The 19,035-nt window shown below is 36.1% G+C and overlaps 1 protein-coding gene across 2 annotated transcripts in view; it reads left to right on the top strand.

The window, feature by feature from the left end:
- Positions 1–19,035, top strand: part of MET (MET proto-oncogene, receptor tyrosine kinase) — a 106,367-nt gene that overhangs the window by 64,382 nt on the left and 22,950 nt on the right. For both annotated transcript variants that reach the window (XR_005216979.1, XM_037836324.1), the window contains exons 6-11: positions 4,435–4,595; positions 6,906–7,008; positions 7,129–7,265; positions 8,138–8,299; positions 9,023–9,122; positions 12,397–12,615. Coding sequence is in view for 1 of the 2 variants with exons in the window: in XM_037836324.1 (XP_037692252.1) it covers positions 4,435–4,595; positions 6,906–7,008; positions 7,129–7,265; positions 8,138–8,299; positions 9,023–9,122; positions 12,397–12,615 (882 nt within the window). In the remaining variant the exon portion in view is untranslated. The remainder of the gene's footprint in view (positions 1–4,434; positions 4,596–6,905; positions 7,009–7,128; positions 7,266–8,137; positions 8,300–9,022; positions 9,123–12,396; positions 12,616–19,035) is intronic.

Raw genomic sequence — 19,035 nt, 5'->3', positions numbered from 1 at the left:
GACAAACATGCCTCCTGCCAATAGAGAACTTAAGTTCTAGCCTCGGGCTTCACCATGATGTTGCGGCCATGCTCAAAAACTCTCTGCTGCCTTATTTGCTTGAGCGTATATTTAGCACTAAAAATATCTCCATGGCAATATTTTCCAATTTCGTTATCCAAATGCATTTTGCTGAAAATACTTCCCTGGTGAGGACCCAGTGTATATTTTCTCTGCCTGCATGTAGAACAGTTGGACTTTAGTAAATGGTTCTTGTGAAAGAATCAAGCTAAAGGTCTCAGTTGCCTGATTCAAACCCACGTAAACAAAGTGTGCGAGTCAGAACAAGAATTGCCTCCAAGCAGATGGCTGTTTTTATTTAGTTACGGTTTGGGGCAAGATTTGTACTGGTGACTAGGTTTTAATCAAATCATTTTCTGTTAGGTGTGATACAATTTTTAAGACTTAGCTTGATTAGCCAGAGACTAAACCAAAAAAGAATTTAAAAAAAAAAAATTTAAACCTACACGGTAGGCTTATGTACTTTTTTGTTCAATATATTTTTGAAACCACATGGAATTTTATGCTTTTACAAATACACAGCCTTGGCAATTTGAGACACTAGAAATTTGAACTCAGCTATTCCATGAAAGAGATATGGGGAGTTTGTGAGAGCGTGTGTGTGTGTGTGTGTGTGTGTGTGTTCAATTAAATCACAACAATTGCATTTCAAAAATAGGCAACCTGGTATTCTTAATTAAAAAAAAAAACAGGTTGGTAACTTGTACAAATGAAACATTCCATTTTTACGGATGTGCTTTTATTACTAAAGCGTCTTAAAATGATGGTTAGAAACAGTAAATATTTTAGGATTTTCTGGAAGCAGAGAATCTTTCATAATTTGTTTTAATCTCCCTCCTCACTCACTTTTCATAATGCCAACACTCTATTTTTGATATTTTTAAAAGGTTGCATTGTATCATGCACCAGTCTCCAAGGCTCGTTCTATGTGGCTGGAAGGAAAGCCATGCAGCTGAGTCCATAAATCCTTTTTGGTTCATAGTTGTTAGGAAGATTTCATGCTGCACTAAACCGTGACATTCAGCATTCTTATTGCAAAAAATAAAACAGGTTATTCATCTTTTTCTTATCTGTCTTCAACTCTATAGGCACAAAATCTAGCTAATGTGTAGAATTTCACTTTCCAAAAAATGAAAGTTAACTTGCTTTCAAGGTACATGAAGTTCAGTGGCTGAAATTGTTTGCAATTCCACACATGAGAGAGATTTCAGGATTGGAAGCCCATTATTTTGTTTCAAACATGTTATCTGATCTCATACTTCAAGAGCAATGAGAAATGCTTCAGAAAAGGAAGAGTACTTTCTAATGTACTCTGAATTTATTAGGATAAATGTATATATTGCAGGATTGTATTCAGTCCCAGTGAGACAATAAAACTGTTAATTAATTGATCAGAAGATTCAGAAAGAAGCAACAATGATCTCTTTTATTTGGGTGGGGGGAGAAGGAGGAGTGCAGGCACTACTCTGTCACCAACATATTTGTGACTTTTTCCCTACTGAAGAAGAGAGGAAGCCTCCTTTGTTTATTTCCATTTTCAAGGATTTTTTAGTTTTCTCATATAATACCTTGATGGAATTTGAAAACATGATCATTTAAAATACTTGTGCAATGGGTTAATCAGTGGCTCAATCTTTCACCTGTGAAAGGCCAGGACCTATTTTGTGGTTATCTCTTCCCTGTCCAGACAGGTGGGAGATGCAGCCCCCATGGTTTAATGTAGGACAGCCATTTCCTACCCACAGGGTTTCCCCACCCTTAAAGATAATTTAGAGTTTGCTACCCCAATGTTGGGTCTATCTAAGGGTGTGGTAGCCCCAAAATTGCTTCCTTCCTCTTCCCCTGGAAAAGTGAAAGTTATCCCATAAGCTAAGGGGGAAATGCCCAAATGCCCCCTTTAGTATCCTTCCCCAGAGGAGAAAAGGTAAACAGAGCTGGCCTTTCGAATCCTGAGGTCCTAGCAGAGGTTTTTAAATATCCGTTTCTATTGCCAGTGCACCAACTCTCAAAGTCTTCTTTCAGTCACCAACCGATCCCTTTGCCTTATATAGAAAGTCATGTGTCCAGAGGATAGAATTCCATTTTTATGCAGAGAGGTGGGGATCTAGACAGTGGGATCAGGCCATCAGCCGGGGTCAGCTGTTTTCAATGAGAAGCATCCTCATTAGAAAAGGGAACAGCCACAGCTCCTGTGACAGTCTCAGTCTGAATAGAGAGAGGACTGTGAGGGTAGGATGTCTTATTCTCTCCTACTGGATTTCTAACATAATAATAGATAGATTTCTTTTTCTAAAAGTTCTCATTTAGCTAGACATGGACAAAGTAAATTTCATGAAAGGCACAACTGTGTAATGGATTTTATGGGTAAATGACTGTCATAAAAGCATTAAGCTACGACTTTAAAAGGGTTTGGTAACAAGGGTAAGTTAAGACTTTGGTTTGCGATTATTTACTTGGAAGGGATGGGAGGGTTTGCAAATTTGAATTTTGCTAACAGCCCTCCTAAGTTGTAAAAGCATCACTTTTTAAACTTCCACAGACTGGTCTTTAGCAAATACTTATGCTGGTTTTTGAGTTGCCTCTGCAGTGGTGCTGTGTTTTCCCACCATTGTACTTTACAGCACAATTTACAATATGTCCTCCCCAAAAGAGCATTTCCTTTTTCAATTGTCACAAAGCTGCTGAGGAGAAGCTTATTTTTAACTTGGAAATTTGTTTTGTTTTTAACGGTATTAGCTTAAGAACATTACCTTGCAAACTGCATAAGAGCCTAATAATATCATATCAGAGTTGCCTTAGTATTAGTAATAAATGCATATTTTACTTTTACCACCCCAAAAAGTGAGCCCACGATAATACAGTGAACAACTTGTTTATCTGCCGTTGAACATGAGGGGAAAAAATTAATCCTAGAAATGAGAAGTAAAATAATGCCAAGAGAGATAATTAGAAAAATTGCTACAATACAGATCACATTTTGGGTCCTCTCCGGTTCTGTTTTTATCTGTTTCTAACAGAAATAATATGCTGTATTTATTAAATAGTACATAATTTTTAAAGGCCCAGTGTGTTAACTAGCTGGTATGTATTAAATAGTGACCACATTTTTTAAAAATCTTAAATCAATAGTAAATGTGAATTAACAGGTATAAAACATAGATTCATTTGTTTATTTGTTAGTGCCTGACCCAATGTAGATACTCGATAAACAGACAGATAGATAGGCAAATGAATAGATGGATTTGTAGATATACGTTGGATACTGTGTTAGTTAGAGTTCTCTAGGGAAACAGAGCCAACAAAAGATATCTGTAAATATAAGATTTTATAAAAGTGTCTCACACAACTGTGGGGATGCATGAGTCCAAATTCTGTAGGGCAGGATGCACGCTTCCAAATTCCATAGGGCAGGCATCAACTCCAATGAAGGTTTCCATGAACTCAGGAAGCACTTTGCCGGCTAGCCAAAGAAGTGAAGGTTCTCTCTCTTTCTCCCTTAAAAGTCTTCAACTGATTGGATTAAATCCAGCTGATTGAATTCTCTTATTGAGGAAGACATGCCCTTCATTGATGTAATCAGTCACAGGTACAGTCAACTGACTGATGATTTAATAAACTAGCCTTCTGGTTTATTAAACAGCCACAAATATCCTTGCAGTAATGGTTAGGCCAGTGCTTGTTTGACCAGACACCTGGACACCATCAAAGCTGGCCAAGTTGACACATGAACCTAATCATCCCAGATACCATCTATGTTTTGGTTTTAGAATAGCTGTTGAATGCAACTGTGCAAATACTGGATACGAAAAAAGGTGTTTTTTGTTGTGTGATTTTCTTCTCTGGGAATACCACAGCAACAAGAATGGGGCACATGCCCAGCTGGTACACAGAACAAGGCATATATGTTGGCCCTTGGTTCCTAGGGCACACGAAGGAGTTTTGATCAGGGTTTGATCTAGAGGACCATGAAGGAGTTATAACTAGTCTGAGTTAAAGCATTTAAAAGTCTGAGTTCAAAGTATGTCTGTTCAAGCCCAGAAGACCCATAAGAAACATAACTGACTTCAGAGCAGCCCAAGAAACCTTCCATTCCTACCTAGGCTAAATCTGCTCTCTATCCCATCTCTGGTTCTCCTGAAAACAACTTGTCTCATCAGGCTGTCAGGTAGTTTTAATATTTGTTCCAGATGTTCTGAAATTTTTGACACTTTTTGCTTTAGTGAAAATTCAGTTTATACTCGATAATGGGAGAATGGAAAAATGTCAGACTGTTTAAAGATAGGTATTTTGTTTGTTTGTTCTCCACACATATGAAAGACTGTTTTGTTGTTGTTGTTGTTGTTGTTGTGTTCAAGTTCTCCATTGTTCTTGTAGGTTTTCCCAACCAGTGCGCCCCTTGAAGGAGGGACAATGCTGACCGTCTGTGGCTGGGACTTTGGATTCAGGAGGAATAATAAATTGGATTTAAAGAAAACCAGAGTTCTCGTTGGAAATGAGAGCTGTACCCTGACCTTAAGTGAGAGCACAACAAATGCGTAAGGATCTTAAAATGTTTTACTGGGAGTGTGCTTGGAAAACAAGCTTTATTTTTGAATGATTACTTGTAAAAATTGCTCAAAAAGTCCAACTCTTGGCCAATCAGATCCCTTCTGGGCTTTGTTCTGTTTTGTTTTTAACCCTTATTTACTTGCCGGGATTAAGGAGGGAGAAAGGTAACAAATGCCTAGGGTGAAGAAAAGAAGAATCCAGCATCTCAGGAGTTTTTTAACCATTAATAATTCTTCAGAAACCGTCTGGGTAGATTTGAAAGAGTTGGGCTCACTCCATCTTTAGAGTCTTCGAATATGGTGAGTCTTCAAAGGTTTTTACTATAAAAATCAGTAAACAGCTCGATCTAGACCCTGTTCTTCTAAGTTCACTTGCTGAACTTTCAAAATGTAGTGAAGCCAGAGACAAAAAATAGAGTACAGGTTATCAGTGACAGGGAGAGGGGGGAATGAGAAGTTAATGCATAATGGGTATAAGGTTTCTGTTTGGGGTAATGGGAAAGTTCTGGTAACAGATGCAGGTGAGGGTAGCACAACATTGTGAATGTGCTTAATCCCACTGAATGATATGCTTGGGAGTGGTTAAGATGGGAAAGTTATGATATATATTTTTAAAATTTAATATTTAAAAAAAGAGCAACTATGAACAATGACAGTTAAATGCAATACATGTTTCTGGACTGGATCTAACAATATAGGAGAAAAGGTCCATAAGGACATTATTTGGGACATGAAAACAGTGGAAAAAAGACTGAAAGTTTTTATCAATGTTAAGGTTCTCAAACTTGATAATTGTGCTTCAGGTGATTACATAAGTGAATATTCTTGTTCTGAGGAAATATACATGGTAGTACTATGTATGCAAGCAGCATGATATACAGAATCTACTCTCAAATACTTAGAAAATTGATTGTTAAATAACTAGATACACAGACAGGACTGACGGACAGATATAAGAGACTAAATAGATGGCTGGATAGAATGACAGCAAATATGGCAAAAGCGTAAAACTGGCATACTGGAGTATGGGGGTGTTGAACTTCTCTGTATGGATTTTGTGTTATTTTTGGAACTGTCCTGTAAGTTTGAAATTACGTCAAAATAAAAAGTTAAAAAATAAAAAAAAATGTAGTGAAGCAGCTAAGTCACATTTTTTAGACTTGTTTTTTTGGAAAAGTTTCAATTCATAATTAGGTAATATTTATTGGCACTGTAATGTATGGAGTGCGTCTCATTTAGCCATCCCCAAAGGGAGGTGGTGTTGTGATTCCCATTTTACACAGGGGGTAAAATTAAGTTCAGAGGCAGAATGTGTCCTAGCAGACGTAACCCAGAGAGTAAGAGCTGAGTAGGGCTTTGAACTTAGCTCTCCTGATCCAAGACTTGTGCTCTTTCAGCTGTATTCTACTCATGCCCTCTGTCAGCTCTGTAACCCATAATGAACAAAGAATCCAGAAATTATTACTTATCTTGAAGTAGCAACAACCAAGTATTTCAAATTTTATAGTTGAATCTCATGGTTGAATCTGTTCTATCAAGTGGTTATTTAATTTCTCATAGAATTGATTGCAGAGTTACACAAAAGTCTGAATATACTTATTTTACCGAGACCAGAACATCAAATAATGTTATATGTTTGGCTTAATGGCAAAACAAATCCATTCATTCTTGCAAGTTCTCCAGAATTCTAGATCATTGCATTATAAATTAGGACCTATAAAAGTGAAACATAATGCATTCTCTTTGTGAAAAAAAATTATTTATTACAACAAAATGTATTTATACTTTTTTCAGAACTATAATAAGAATGTTCAAAAGTAATTCTATGAAAAGCCCATTACAATTTCATAATTTTTAAGTAATTTAAATAAACGTGTCTAGTATAACCACAAAAAAGTACCTGTTGACATACTTTAATGAAGAGATTTAGATAATTTATGGTTAGCTCATTGTTGCAGATGCTGTTGAAATACCATTTCTTTATCTTTAGTATGCCCCAAGTTATTCCTACAATTTTGTGGCTTGAACTTAGATTATTATGAACTCTTCCATTGGTGAAGACTGCATTGAAGAGGTTTGAAATTTCCTGTTTTGTCTGAATAAATCTTGTAATGCAATCAGTATAAAGTTTGACATAATAGTGCCGAAGTAGAATTATAAAATTTTTAGCCTAATGCTTACCATGAAACTATGTTTGCTCTTCAGAGTAGTTAGCTCACAATTTAATGTCTTTTCGTATGAAACAGCCAAGCCAGAAAATGCCTTTGAATTTGTAATATGTTAAACTGCTTTTTACAGGTTGAAATGCACAGTTGGTCATGCAATGAATGAACATTTTAATATGTCCATAATTATTTCAAATGGTCGAGGGACAGCGCAATATAGTACATTTTCCTATGTGGTAAGACTGAGCATTACTTTTCTCATGAACTAAGATACTTGATTGCTACTTAATCTTTTTGGAGTTGTAAAATTAACAAGCTACTCTCTTTTGTTTTCTTTTTTTATTTCTTCCATTCAGGATCCTCTAATAACAAGTATTACTCCAAGTTATGGTCCTAAAGCTGGTGGCACTTTACTTACTTTAAGTGGAAAGCACCTAAACAGTGGCAATTCTAGACACATTTCAATTGGTGGAAAAACATGTACTTTAAAAAGGTGTTGTAAATTTATTTTTTGTTTTCATCAGTAAAATTGGAGTAATAACTATACCTAACAAGCAAAGAGTGTTCTTTGATTTTGATAGAGAAAAATCAAGATGTTTAGTATTTACTCTTCTGCTAACAAAAATTGTTCCTCCTTCCCAAATCCATCTACACCCTTTTGCTGAATCGTCTTCCTTTCCCTTATTATTTATTAATTTCAGTTTTCAATTTTGTCTCCCCATCCACTCTCTTTCTTGTTACGTTAGTAACCTCACTAAACTATGAGCTGTGAGATTACATAACTGACAAGAAATTAAAATTAACATTTCTGTCAAGATTTACAATTAGACTGAATTATTTTCTTGGTTGGAGAAAAGCCGGAGGAGATTGGGTTTGGAAGGAGGTTGTGTTTTTGCTGCTTCAAGTTAAAAGCGCTTGGTTAATAAAGTACCGAAAGGATACTTCAAAAATTATTTAACATCCCAAATATTTTAAAGTCAAGGATGGCTTGTCTTCAACAAGGCCAAATTTGTGATCTATTCAAATATAAACAGCCTGCCCTAGTATGAGCTTTTCAAGACCACATCAGGAAAGTCCCATTTAGCAGCCATCCTTCTTGTTACTATTCTTCTTGTCCTCTTGTTAGCATATTATCCAGTAACAAGAAAGAGCATTATAATATTTATGTTATATCCTAGAGTGTGCATGTTGTCTGGTGTTCCTCTGCCTTTCCTTATTTTATTTGCAAGGTCAGTCAAAATTCAACTGAATGCCTCCTTAAAACATGATGCATTTTGTCCTCTAATCCTTTTGATATATGGTTATAATTCTAAAATATGTGTGTCTCTAATAACTAAAGTCCATTTTGTTAATTTTTTTGTTCAGTGTGTCAAATAGTATTCTCGAATGTTATACCCCCGCCCAAATCATTTCAACTGAGTTTCCTGTTAAATTGAAAATTGACTTAGCTAACCGAGAGGCCTCCAGCTTCAGTTACCGAGAAGACCCTATTGTCTATGAAATTCATCCAACCAAATCTTTTATCAGGTAAGTAAAATCTTCTGATGGGTATAAGAAAATAATGAACATAAAGAAGATTTGGCTTTAAAATAGTCAAGAGGAATTGCAGTTTTATCTCTTTAATGCTGTTGCATTTCCTTTGAAGACTGCCTTTCCAATTCAGAAGTGAAAAATTCATTCAGTTTTTTAGTCCAATTTGAGTTTATCTTTGTTAATTCATGCCAAGAAGCATTTTATCCTTTCTGTTATGTTTGAAATGGATTTCAGTAAAACAGTTTAATGTGGCAACATTATTTTTTACGCACTTATATTAAGTACATACCAATTCTGGAACCACCTTTTTTTCATCCCTCGTATTTTTTTCCCCTGCCTGCTTTACACATAGCTTTCCCCTGTACCAGAGCCCTCTGAATCAGTATGTCATTGGACCCAGTTCAATCTGCTCCATTTCCTTTAATTCTATCAGTCTAGCAATAATAGTTAAATTTGTTTTTCTTTATATCCCTTTCAGAAAGGAAAAAAAAACACATTTTTACTGTATATCTGGTGAATAAAAAGACATGCATTTTTTTCAGCTTATGAACTATGAATTTTTTTCAGATGTTTTCAAAAAGGAGTCATCACCACACTTTCATTTGACTTTTTTTGGCCATGACTCTAACTTTCAATCTCTGATGTGATTAAATTGAACTTCTCTCTGAAGATAAGAGAAACTTTCAATATTGCCATTTTTCCATTTTGTTTTGCCAGTGGTGGAAGCACAATAACAGGTGTTGGAAAAAACCTGAATTCAGTTAGTGTCCCAAGAATGGTCATAAATGTCCATGAAGCAAGAAGGAACTTTACAGTGGTAAGCCCTTTGAACGACGACTATACTCAAAGATTGGCTTTTCTGCCTTGAAATGCACACAGAGCACACAGAAAGGACATTATTGGTTTACTTTTAATGTTTTCTAGTTACCTTCCTTGCATCTTAAGTAGTAGTTTTTTATTCAACAACTAAAATTAGAGTTTTGGGCTAACTTTGTAATATACATACATATAGATAGATACAATATTTAGATACAAATGGTGATTACCAACTTGAAGCTGTTTTTAAAGACAATCAGTACAAATAGAAATTACATCCTTCGCCTTGCTTCCCTTTCTAATGTATAATACAACATCTTCTGCTGTGCTCTAATGAAACTCTTAGATAAAGCCTTTAATGTTGCAGAAGCATGTCTTTCTAATGTCAGACACACATTGCTTCATTACGCATCCCTCTTGTTACTGTTCTTCTTGATCTCTTCTTAGCACATTATCAAGTAACAAGAAAGAGCATTAGAATGTTTATGTTGTGTCCCAGAGTGTGAATGCTGTTTAGTGTTTCTCCACCTTTCCTTATTTTATTTGTAGCATCAGTCAAAATTAAACTGAATGCTGCCTTAACAAGTGATCAACTCATTTTGTGCTGTTAACAGTTTGTATAGGTCACATTAAAATGGTCATTTCAGTTTATACCTTAGGAAGACTGGAGGTATTTACAAAGATTCCATTCTTTTTGTTGATGTTTTTCTCTAATTTAAAATAGCCTGATCTGGTTGAATTTATGGACTAACTTAGAATGAAAGTTCCAAGTGCTCTCTCTCAAGTGTCTCGATTGGGCAGATGATAGATTGAATTATAGCACTTTCTTTCTGATTCCCCATCCAATATATCTTGAAGACTAAAGCTACTCTGTTCTTTAATTACAAAAACCAATTTTGTGCTAAAAATGTCAAGCTAAATCACTGAACAATAAGGTCATCTCAAATGAGATTTTTCTTGACCTTCTCAATCAGCCACATTGCATCACCTCTAAGGGGTATTATTAGATTTTTATCATATTCCTGAGAGATGCTACCCCAGGGAGTCACCACATGAAGTGAAGGGCTTTGAAGCCAATCCCCACACACAGCCACAAACAAAGTTAGACTACCACTGCTATTAATCTAAAAGGCATCAGTTCTCTACAACCAAGCATAACAATTTTTCATTAACCAAGTAAGAACAACAGTAATCCTGTTCAGTGTTAGCATATGACTTTTTAAGTAGAGATTTGAGAAATTATTAGTTCATCTAATAACACCAAGCCTGCTTGACTAAAATTCCCTTCCTTCCCCTTTATCAGAATTATGATGACACAGAGAGCCTCTCTTGGTGCCATTCATTCGTTTTCAAGTATTTATTAAAAAACATCTTAGGTGTCAGATCTAAGAATTGCATATCTGGAAGAGGATTCAAGCAATGGGAAAAGATAAAAATCTTATCTTTTCCAATATCTAGAAATATAAACGTCTGTTCTTTTAGTCACAAACATACCAGAACAATAGAACTGTGCATTAGAATCTGCAAGAGTGAAAAATTCAGTGGGTCTGTTTTACTATTGTTTTGAAAACTAGCTCATAAAGAAACATATGTTCCTTCCGTGTTCCCTGCTGCTTATAGAATTTGAGGCTGACCATGATGAATTGAGCCCATTCATTATTTAACAAATAAAAATTATTGGTCAGATCTGATTCTGGTTTAGATGTATTGATCCAGCCACAGTAACTTTAAGTCTAATAAACGCTAATCTTTTAAAATAAAAAGTGGTAACCACCTTCTTAATAAAATGTATATTCATTTTCTAATGTGGGTTATGTCCCAGAAGTCAGCAGTTTATTAAATAGTTTTCAAATTTCTTGTTGTTATTAGAGGATTATTGAGATGGCAGTAAATTGTTCATTTCAGTTAAGATGATTCAAATAAATAGCTCTTAGCATTATAATAATAATTTGGTATAAAACTAAATAACACAATATTATATTCATATGAAATTTATGTATGTTATCTTTATGTGTTTACAACATATTTTTTAACATAGGAATTAATTTTCTAAAATTAGTTTTAAAAGAAAATATAAAATACCAAATTTCGTGTTTGTGCTTTTTATGTATATCCTGAGTCCTTTTTCTATTGTGGGCATAAGTAATTGTTTTATCTCCAACTATACTTATCAAAGAAAAAGAAATCAAAGGGATGTTGTTGCTTGTTTGTCTTTTCCTTGGGGGGAAAACCTCAACCATTTAACCTTAAATGTCCTACTTGGTGTTGCTAGTTTAGTGTAGTCACAATCAAGAGGAAACCACATTTTCCATAATTCCATAAATCAGAATTCCAAAGGGGGTGGTATGAACTGGAAGATGAAAGGGCATGGAATAATCATAGCACAGCCTTTGTGAAATAAAAAGCATAGGAAAAGATTTACCAGTGTACTCTAGAGAAAAACAAGAAATCGTATGTATGGGGCTTAAGGCAGTGAGTTCTGGAGTCAGATGGCCGAGGATTTGTGTCTCCTGCTGTTTCATTCAAAGCTGTGTGACTTGGTCTAATTATGTAAGCAGGGAGCTCGGTAGCTTCATCTGTAAATTGCGGGTCTAATCATGGCTCCTACTTCATTGGACTACTGTGACAATTAAATGAGACCATCCTTGTATTTTGCACAGAACCTGGCACTCAGTAATTGACCGCTTAAAATACACTGATAAAGATTACCCGGCAACATAGTTAATTATAATGTTAACCCTGTGGTGCTTGGCAGTTTATAAACCACCTTGGCATGAAGTATGCCACATTATGAATAATGTCTTACTCTTACTTTCTAAATGAGGAAACTGAGGTTCTAAGTACAGGCTTTGCCCCAGTTCTCACAAATTGTTGTAAAGCTAGGATTTAACCCAAGGACTTCGTACCTCACAAAATTCAGCTCCACTTCTGCAGTAGCTGCTTCACAAGGTGAAGAAGCAGTGCCTACAGGTAACTGTCCTGTCATCTTAAGGAAAATAAAATGATCGAAGGAGCCCCAGCTTCAGACAGATCCATGTGGCTGATTCCAGCCAAAGGAAGCTCTGTGTTCCTGTGAAGACTGGTTGTGTGGATAATTTAGCATCTGTCATGTTTCCAGGCATGTGTTCTTCAATATTAGGAAGTTCAATGCAGATTTTTTTTCCAGAAAGTATATATTTTCAATAAACTGTTTGAAGAAGTGGATTATGTGAAAGCTGCTGTTGATAGTGTCAAATTATATTCTGTTTACAGTGCATAATTGTGTCTTACTACAGGCATGTCAGCATCGTTCTAATTCAGAGATAATCTGCTGTACAACTCCTTCACTGCAACAGCTGAATCTGCAACTTCCCCTTAAAACCAAAGCCTTTTTCATGTTAGATGGGATCCATTCCAATTACTTTGATCTCATTTATGTACATAATCCTGTGTTTAAGCCTTTTGCAAAGCCAGTGATGATCTCAATGGGCAATGAAAATGTACTGGAAATTAAGGTAAGAAACGTTTAAACGTTTTTTTAAGTCATCAGCTTGAACTTAAAGGACTTATAGGTATGTGAATAGAATTGTAGTTTGTCTTTACATCTCACACTACATCAGCAAGTATGTTAGCTCTGAAAAACAAATCATTATTGCATATGACTAAAAAAGATAAGTATAATCATGGACTGCTTTTTAATGAGTCATTTTAAACCCTTTCTTGTGAATACATTAAAAAGTATCAACTGTGGTAAACAAATCCATTAAATAGGCTTCCTGTGAGTGCATTATCCTGCAGATGTTATACATTTCCCTAAATACCTAAATTATGTGCTTGTTATGCAATAAAAGGTAGGAGCCCTAAAAGTAAATGCATTAATTGTGATTCTGTATTTCCTTGTAATACTTGGAATTTTGTATCTAGGTGTGGTCATCTCCTAAATTATTTATAGATGGAACTATATTTCCATCACCTTAAGACTGTATTAGTCTCAAATAGAGTTTAATCAGAGAATAATATATTATATTTTCTAACCCCAGCCGGTTGCAAATGAAGAACACTAAAACCCAGAGAGATTACAGACTTTGGCAAGCAATGAAATAGTGGAAGAACCAAGACTAGAACACAGCTTTCTTACGTTGCTTCAGCCATTTTTACTTCAAATAGTAATAAAACAGGTGAAATGATCAAGACCTTGTCTGTTGGCCCAGTCACTAGAAACAGCAAAATATTTATCCTTCATCACATTGTTTTAGACACTCAGAAATTTTTTTCCTGAAAGCAAATATGAATAAACACAAAGATACGATGGTCTTGTCTGGATGTAACATAGGTAGCTGTAGGTCATGTCTGTCTAAGCAGTGTTGTTTCTACTGAGATTTTTCTGCTTTCTCAACCACATCTTATCTGCAGCCCATCCCATACACACATTCACACTCACACAAGTTTACTAACCTCACAGTTGTGTTTTGTACAATAATTAAGCAAACCCGGCATGAAATTAAATGGAAGCCCGCTTCAATGAACAGCATGTTTACCACAGCAAAGTTCTTTCATCTGCTTCTTTAATTAGTTTTAGAAAGAGAGCAAGAGCTTTTATCACTTCTCTCTTTTTTTCAATAAAACTAATCTACTGTGGCCTTTGCTTTCAACAATTACTGTTTGCTGTTTGAAAGATTCCAATTGGTTTTTCTTTATGAAAACAAAGTTTTACATGCAAATATTTTTATGCCCAGAAAAATTCTATTTACATGTTCCTGTATCTACAATGGAGGGATTAGAGATAATTGTGTGTTTTTTTTAATCTGTCCTTCCAAGCACAGTTTTACATAGAATAGAAAAACTTCTTTTTCTACAAATTAAATGCCCATTATTCAATGTCCTACAAAATTGTTGTACCAAGAAAAACATGATTTGACATCATCCTCAGTCTGTCAATACTATTCTAAACATGGCCCAAAGGGTCTCAGGAGACAGACACAAAGCACTTTCTTTTCTTGCCTATACACAGAATGATTCTTTTCTCTAACAACTGTATAGCACCTGTCAGTTCATAGAATAGTGATCTGGTAGGGGTGGCAGAGTTTGGGGGGATTATTTTGGCATCATGATTTCAGTCTTTTCCGAAAGTCCATTTTTCCTTGTGTATAAAAAAGAAATCAGAGGTGTAAGAGAATATTTATTGTGAGAGCAATTTATCTTTTTACTAGTTCTAAAGTTGATCAGATTAAAACCTTTCCCTTTCTTAGGGCAGAGACAAAGGAAAGTAAAGCATAAGAAGAGACAAGCAAGACAAGCATTGGACTGTTTCTTCAAAAGAAAGGCTACCATTTTATTTCATGCTGTGCTTATTCAGTTACCATTCAGAGCATGAATGTGAAGTATGTTTGTATTCCATGAATGAAAGTGCTATGGATAGAATCATATATTTGGAGTGAGATCTGCTCTTTATTGCCAGGAAAGGTTCATGTTCTACAAGCAAGCCATGCATGCAAGAATTTCTTGGCTAAAAAGAGATTGTGATCATTTCCAGCCCTAGTTGTATGAATTGCCTCAGTCAGCAGTTGGTTCAGTGACTACACCATGGCCAAAACAGTCAGCCAAGTTTAGGTCAAGAGATCGCAGTAGGGACCAAGGATCACCAGTCTTCAGAATGAATCAGAAACCTCATTGATGTAGGGATAATATATCGCCAAGGCTTCAAGTCAGCCAGCACCAAGTGTGGACACTGGTCATCGGGAGGAGACATCTCTTTGGGAATATCACACAATACTCATAACAACAGCTCACATTTGTATAGAATTTTACCGTTAACATAGTATCTTGACACATACTATTTCATTTGAGTCTTACATGGACCCTGTGAAGTTGGCAGGTCAGCAGTGATGATCCCCATTTTATAGATAAATAAACAGAGGTTAACCGAGATTAGGTGATTAGTCTTTGGTCACCCAGGGAGAAAATAGCAGAGCTAAAGCTCACACTCAAGTTTCTTGATTCCAAATTTGGTCTTGTTTCCACTAAATCACAATGCTTCTCATTCTTAACCCTCATTAATGCTTACCTGTATACCCTTCATAATGGGAAGACTTTTCTATCATATGGTATGTAGCTAAATGTGCAATTCTTTCAGTGAAATACATGCAGACTTTTTACAGTTATCTAAAAGTCAATTCTGTTTAAAGAAACCCCATATGTTTTTTTCTAATTAACTGACTTTTTGTACATGAGCATATTGCATGGAACTTGGGCTGAAGAAGGTTGTTAGAGACACTGCATTGGGGGTTTAACCTACCCTGGAGCATATTGGAATATATGATAATACAGATGCATTGAAAGTCCAATCTGGACAGGAAGAAGAGGGCAGAAAGATAGCCAAGGCAGGGAGCAAAGGTTCAGGCTGTTACACTGCAAACACAAGAACAAAAGTTCAGGAACTCAAGTAGAGGCCAAGCTGCAGTGACTGGGCATCAGAACGATCTAGAAGGGAACTTGATTCTGAGCCAAAGTTTCCCTCAGCCAGTCCAGGTGCACCTGATGCCCAGAGCCAGCCAGAATTGTCTTCTCCCCCCTTGTGACTAAGTTACCCATAACCATAGCCCAGTCCCAGTCACAACTGCTGTGAGACCATTTCTGACTCCAAACAGAATGGAAGTGAAGGGTACTTTCCTCAGAGGTCATATGGCCCGGTGTCAAAACAGATGCTTAAAATGATAGTGCTCATCTCTTAGTTCAAACTAGTAATTCTCAACTGTGCAGCCCAGAATTAATAGGCATTCTGTGTACAAACATATTCAAAGGCCAAATAAGTTTGGGAAATTTGACGCACAGACTGCACCTGTGGTTTCACAGTGCCTACTAGGAAAGGCCCCAAAGTAGCCAATGAAGAAACCAATGTAATTTTGGTTCACCCAGCTCTTTTCAAATTACAAATGCCTATTAACATCCTGTGTAACTTGGTTTGGGGGCCTTTTGTGAAGTTTTTCTGGCTTGTTTCCTGGTCTAAGGGACTTAAATCCTCTGGCTGAAGTACAAATCCCCACCACCACCACCACCACCAGCACTGACTTGCTGATTTTCTGTTGCCTGATCTCCCTGGACTCTGGGCCCTTGCCTAGCTGGGCCCTGCTACCAGCCTACACCTCACTGCTTAATTGGACTTCTCTGGTTCAGCCTTGTAGACACCTGGATGTGTGAAAGCCTTTCAGGCCCCTCTTCCTAGTATAATAGTGAATTTCAAATCCCACCAATTTTCACCCCCATCTAAGACATGAATTCCCAGGCCTGAATCCCAGATAGAAACGTTATGCCACACCTGGACAGGGCTGAAGAAGAAACAGACAAGGAACAACTTCATCCAGATGTGACATTGAGTACACTTAGTTTTCACTTAACATTACAGGAGAAGAAGAAACATGTCCATCTTTGTATTCCCAGTGACTAGAGCAGTGTCTAACTCACTGTGGATGAGAAGTAGATTTTGTATCAAATGGATTCAATTTGCTCCCTGATCTTGGGCAAGTCCCTTTCCCTCTCGGAACCATGGTTCTCCATGTTTGAAGCCGGAATGACAGTAATACCTAACTGAGAGGGGCTTTTCTACAGTTTTGAAATTATAACTTTAAATTGCTTTCTATACGTAGGGGACTAAAGATAGAAAGCTCCCTCTCCACTGCTTTATATAAAAAACTATATATCACCATTTTAAGGACTGAAGAACTGAGCCAATTTTGTAAATATGTTCTATTTAATAAGGGTTAATGTAAGTTCTAAATATATTCTTTTCACAGCTCAATGATGAGATTTATTTTAAATGAAAAAAGTAGCCTTATACATATTTTTATTTTTCCTGACTTGGGCCTCTCTGTTGTATAGTAGTTACCTGCCAGTATCACTTTTGTAATATGTTGGATTTCCCCTTTCCTCATTTTAGACTTTTAAAACAATTACTCATGCAAAACTGACGGTAATTTCTTCTATACATCACTACCTCATGTATTCTTTGATAAGCACATATGAAAAGGGGGTCAGTTTTTCAGGCTATGTGACCTGTTTTTTTTGGTAGAGAAACCTTTTTAAAACATCCAAAATATTCTGAGTGTAAAAGAATGACTATTGGAAATGTAAATGTAGTATGTTCATCCCTTCCCCCAACTTAGTTACTATCTAAGTAAGCAAGACACATTTTAGTCCTCCCTTCATAAATCAAGCCCTCAGGTCTTTAATCTCTTTCTTTGTCATTCCCTGAATTCCCTCCACTGTGTGAGTGAGTGCCTTAGGCCTTCCTCAGACTTAACCAACAAGTTGTCATTTGAAGCCCCAAAGTGGCCTGTTAGATTTATGTGCTTCTATGTTGAATTGCCCTGTGTGGTTCACCTGGTTCAACATACTACATATGTAACTTCTAGAAATATCAGGATAGTGTTTTTCCAGATCCCTTTTATCTTAAACTCCAGATTCAATATTTTCTCCCAGTTTCTTTTCCCAGAATAATACCTGACCTACCAATCTACTTAGATGTATATGAGACAACATATGTGAAAGCAGTTTGCACATACAAAACAAAGTAGCAGCACTGTAGTTATAACTGGCTGCTCTTTGTCAATAAGAAAATCATACGTTCTGATCTCTCTCTCCTCAGAGTACTGGCTAGTTTAATGAATAAATGTACACACTGTCTTCATATGAGAAATTGTACTATGTTTCCCAAAGCTAATTGATGGTTTCTTCAACAAAACATTGATGTTTTTTAAATGCCTAATGGAAATCTCAGTTAACTAAATAAGTGAAATGAATAATTTTCAAAAATCTTCATGTAATTGTATAATTGTTTGAGAGAACATAATCATGCTCTCAAATCATAGTGAATAAGAATTTCTTGGAAAATAAATTCATTTATTATCTGTAGAATTCAGATGTGAAGAACTGATGAAAAGAAACTGTTCAACTCAAACAGAAAAGAAAGATATTAACATAGAGGCTCAGATCTATCCTTTGGTTGCCCCATTTAGGCAGGCGTTCTCCATCTGGCTATCTATTAACATCGTCTGGAAAACTTTTAAAAGATACTGATGCGAACATCAACCAGCTGCATTCCCTTACCCCATAATGTCGACACCCCTGTTCAATGTGAAGAAGTTAGAATGGTCATTGCCCATATATCTCTGAAGATCGAGAGAATGATTAATGAGAGGGAGGAGTTGTAAAGAGAAGTTAGGATATCTAACAGATGGTTATGACTACTAAATCATTATATAGATATTTCTTTTTATATTTCTAGTGTATTAGAACAGCCAGAAGGAAGTACCTGAAATTGTGGAACTTAACTTATACTGTACTTTGAAATTTGCTCTAAACTACTTGTTAAACTGTACTTTGAAATTTATCACTTTTCTGCATACATTTCACAGTAAAAAAATATTTTTAAAAAAAGATACCAATGCCCATGCCTCATGTTAAGCTAATGGAATCATAATCTCTGGAGGTGGGACCCAGATACCAGGACTTATTTTTTTAAAGGTCTCAGTGTGATTCTTAAAGTCAAGTTAAGGTCGAGAACCACTGCACTAGGCAGATGTTAAACACTCCCAATTGCAGAAACTGCGTCTTGCCAATCATGAATACTACCTGAAAACAATAATTAGGTAATTATGTTTCCAACTCATGGGAACCTGGGTAGACATCATTCCAAAGGCTGTGAAAAAAGAATCTCTTTCCTTTTCTGTAAAATACAATTTGATAGAAAAGCTATATGCCGTGATTTCTGACTAGTTAGTCTCTGAAATGGTCATGCTCCCCTTCAACCAAATTCCCATGAAAATGAGTATCATAAAATCACATGCCTTGGCAAACACCTGGCCTGCAACTGCAGTATATTTATATTCCTTTTAATTGATAGCTTTCCTGCATAACTGTGAAGTGTTAACAACCTTTTT

This window comes from Choloepus didactylus, chromosome 5 (genome assembly GCF_015220235.1).
Source record: "Choloepus didactylus isolate mChoDid1 chromosome 5, mChoDid1.pri, whole genome shotgun sequence".
Taxonomy (NCBI): Eukaryota; Metazoa; Chordata; class Mammalia; order Pilosa; family Megalonychidae; genus Choloepus; species Choloepus didactylus.
This window is presented reverse-complemented; position numbering and strand designations above follow the sequence as displayed.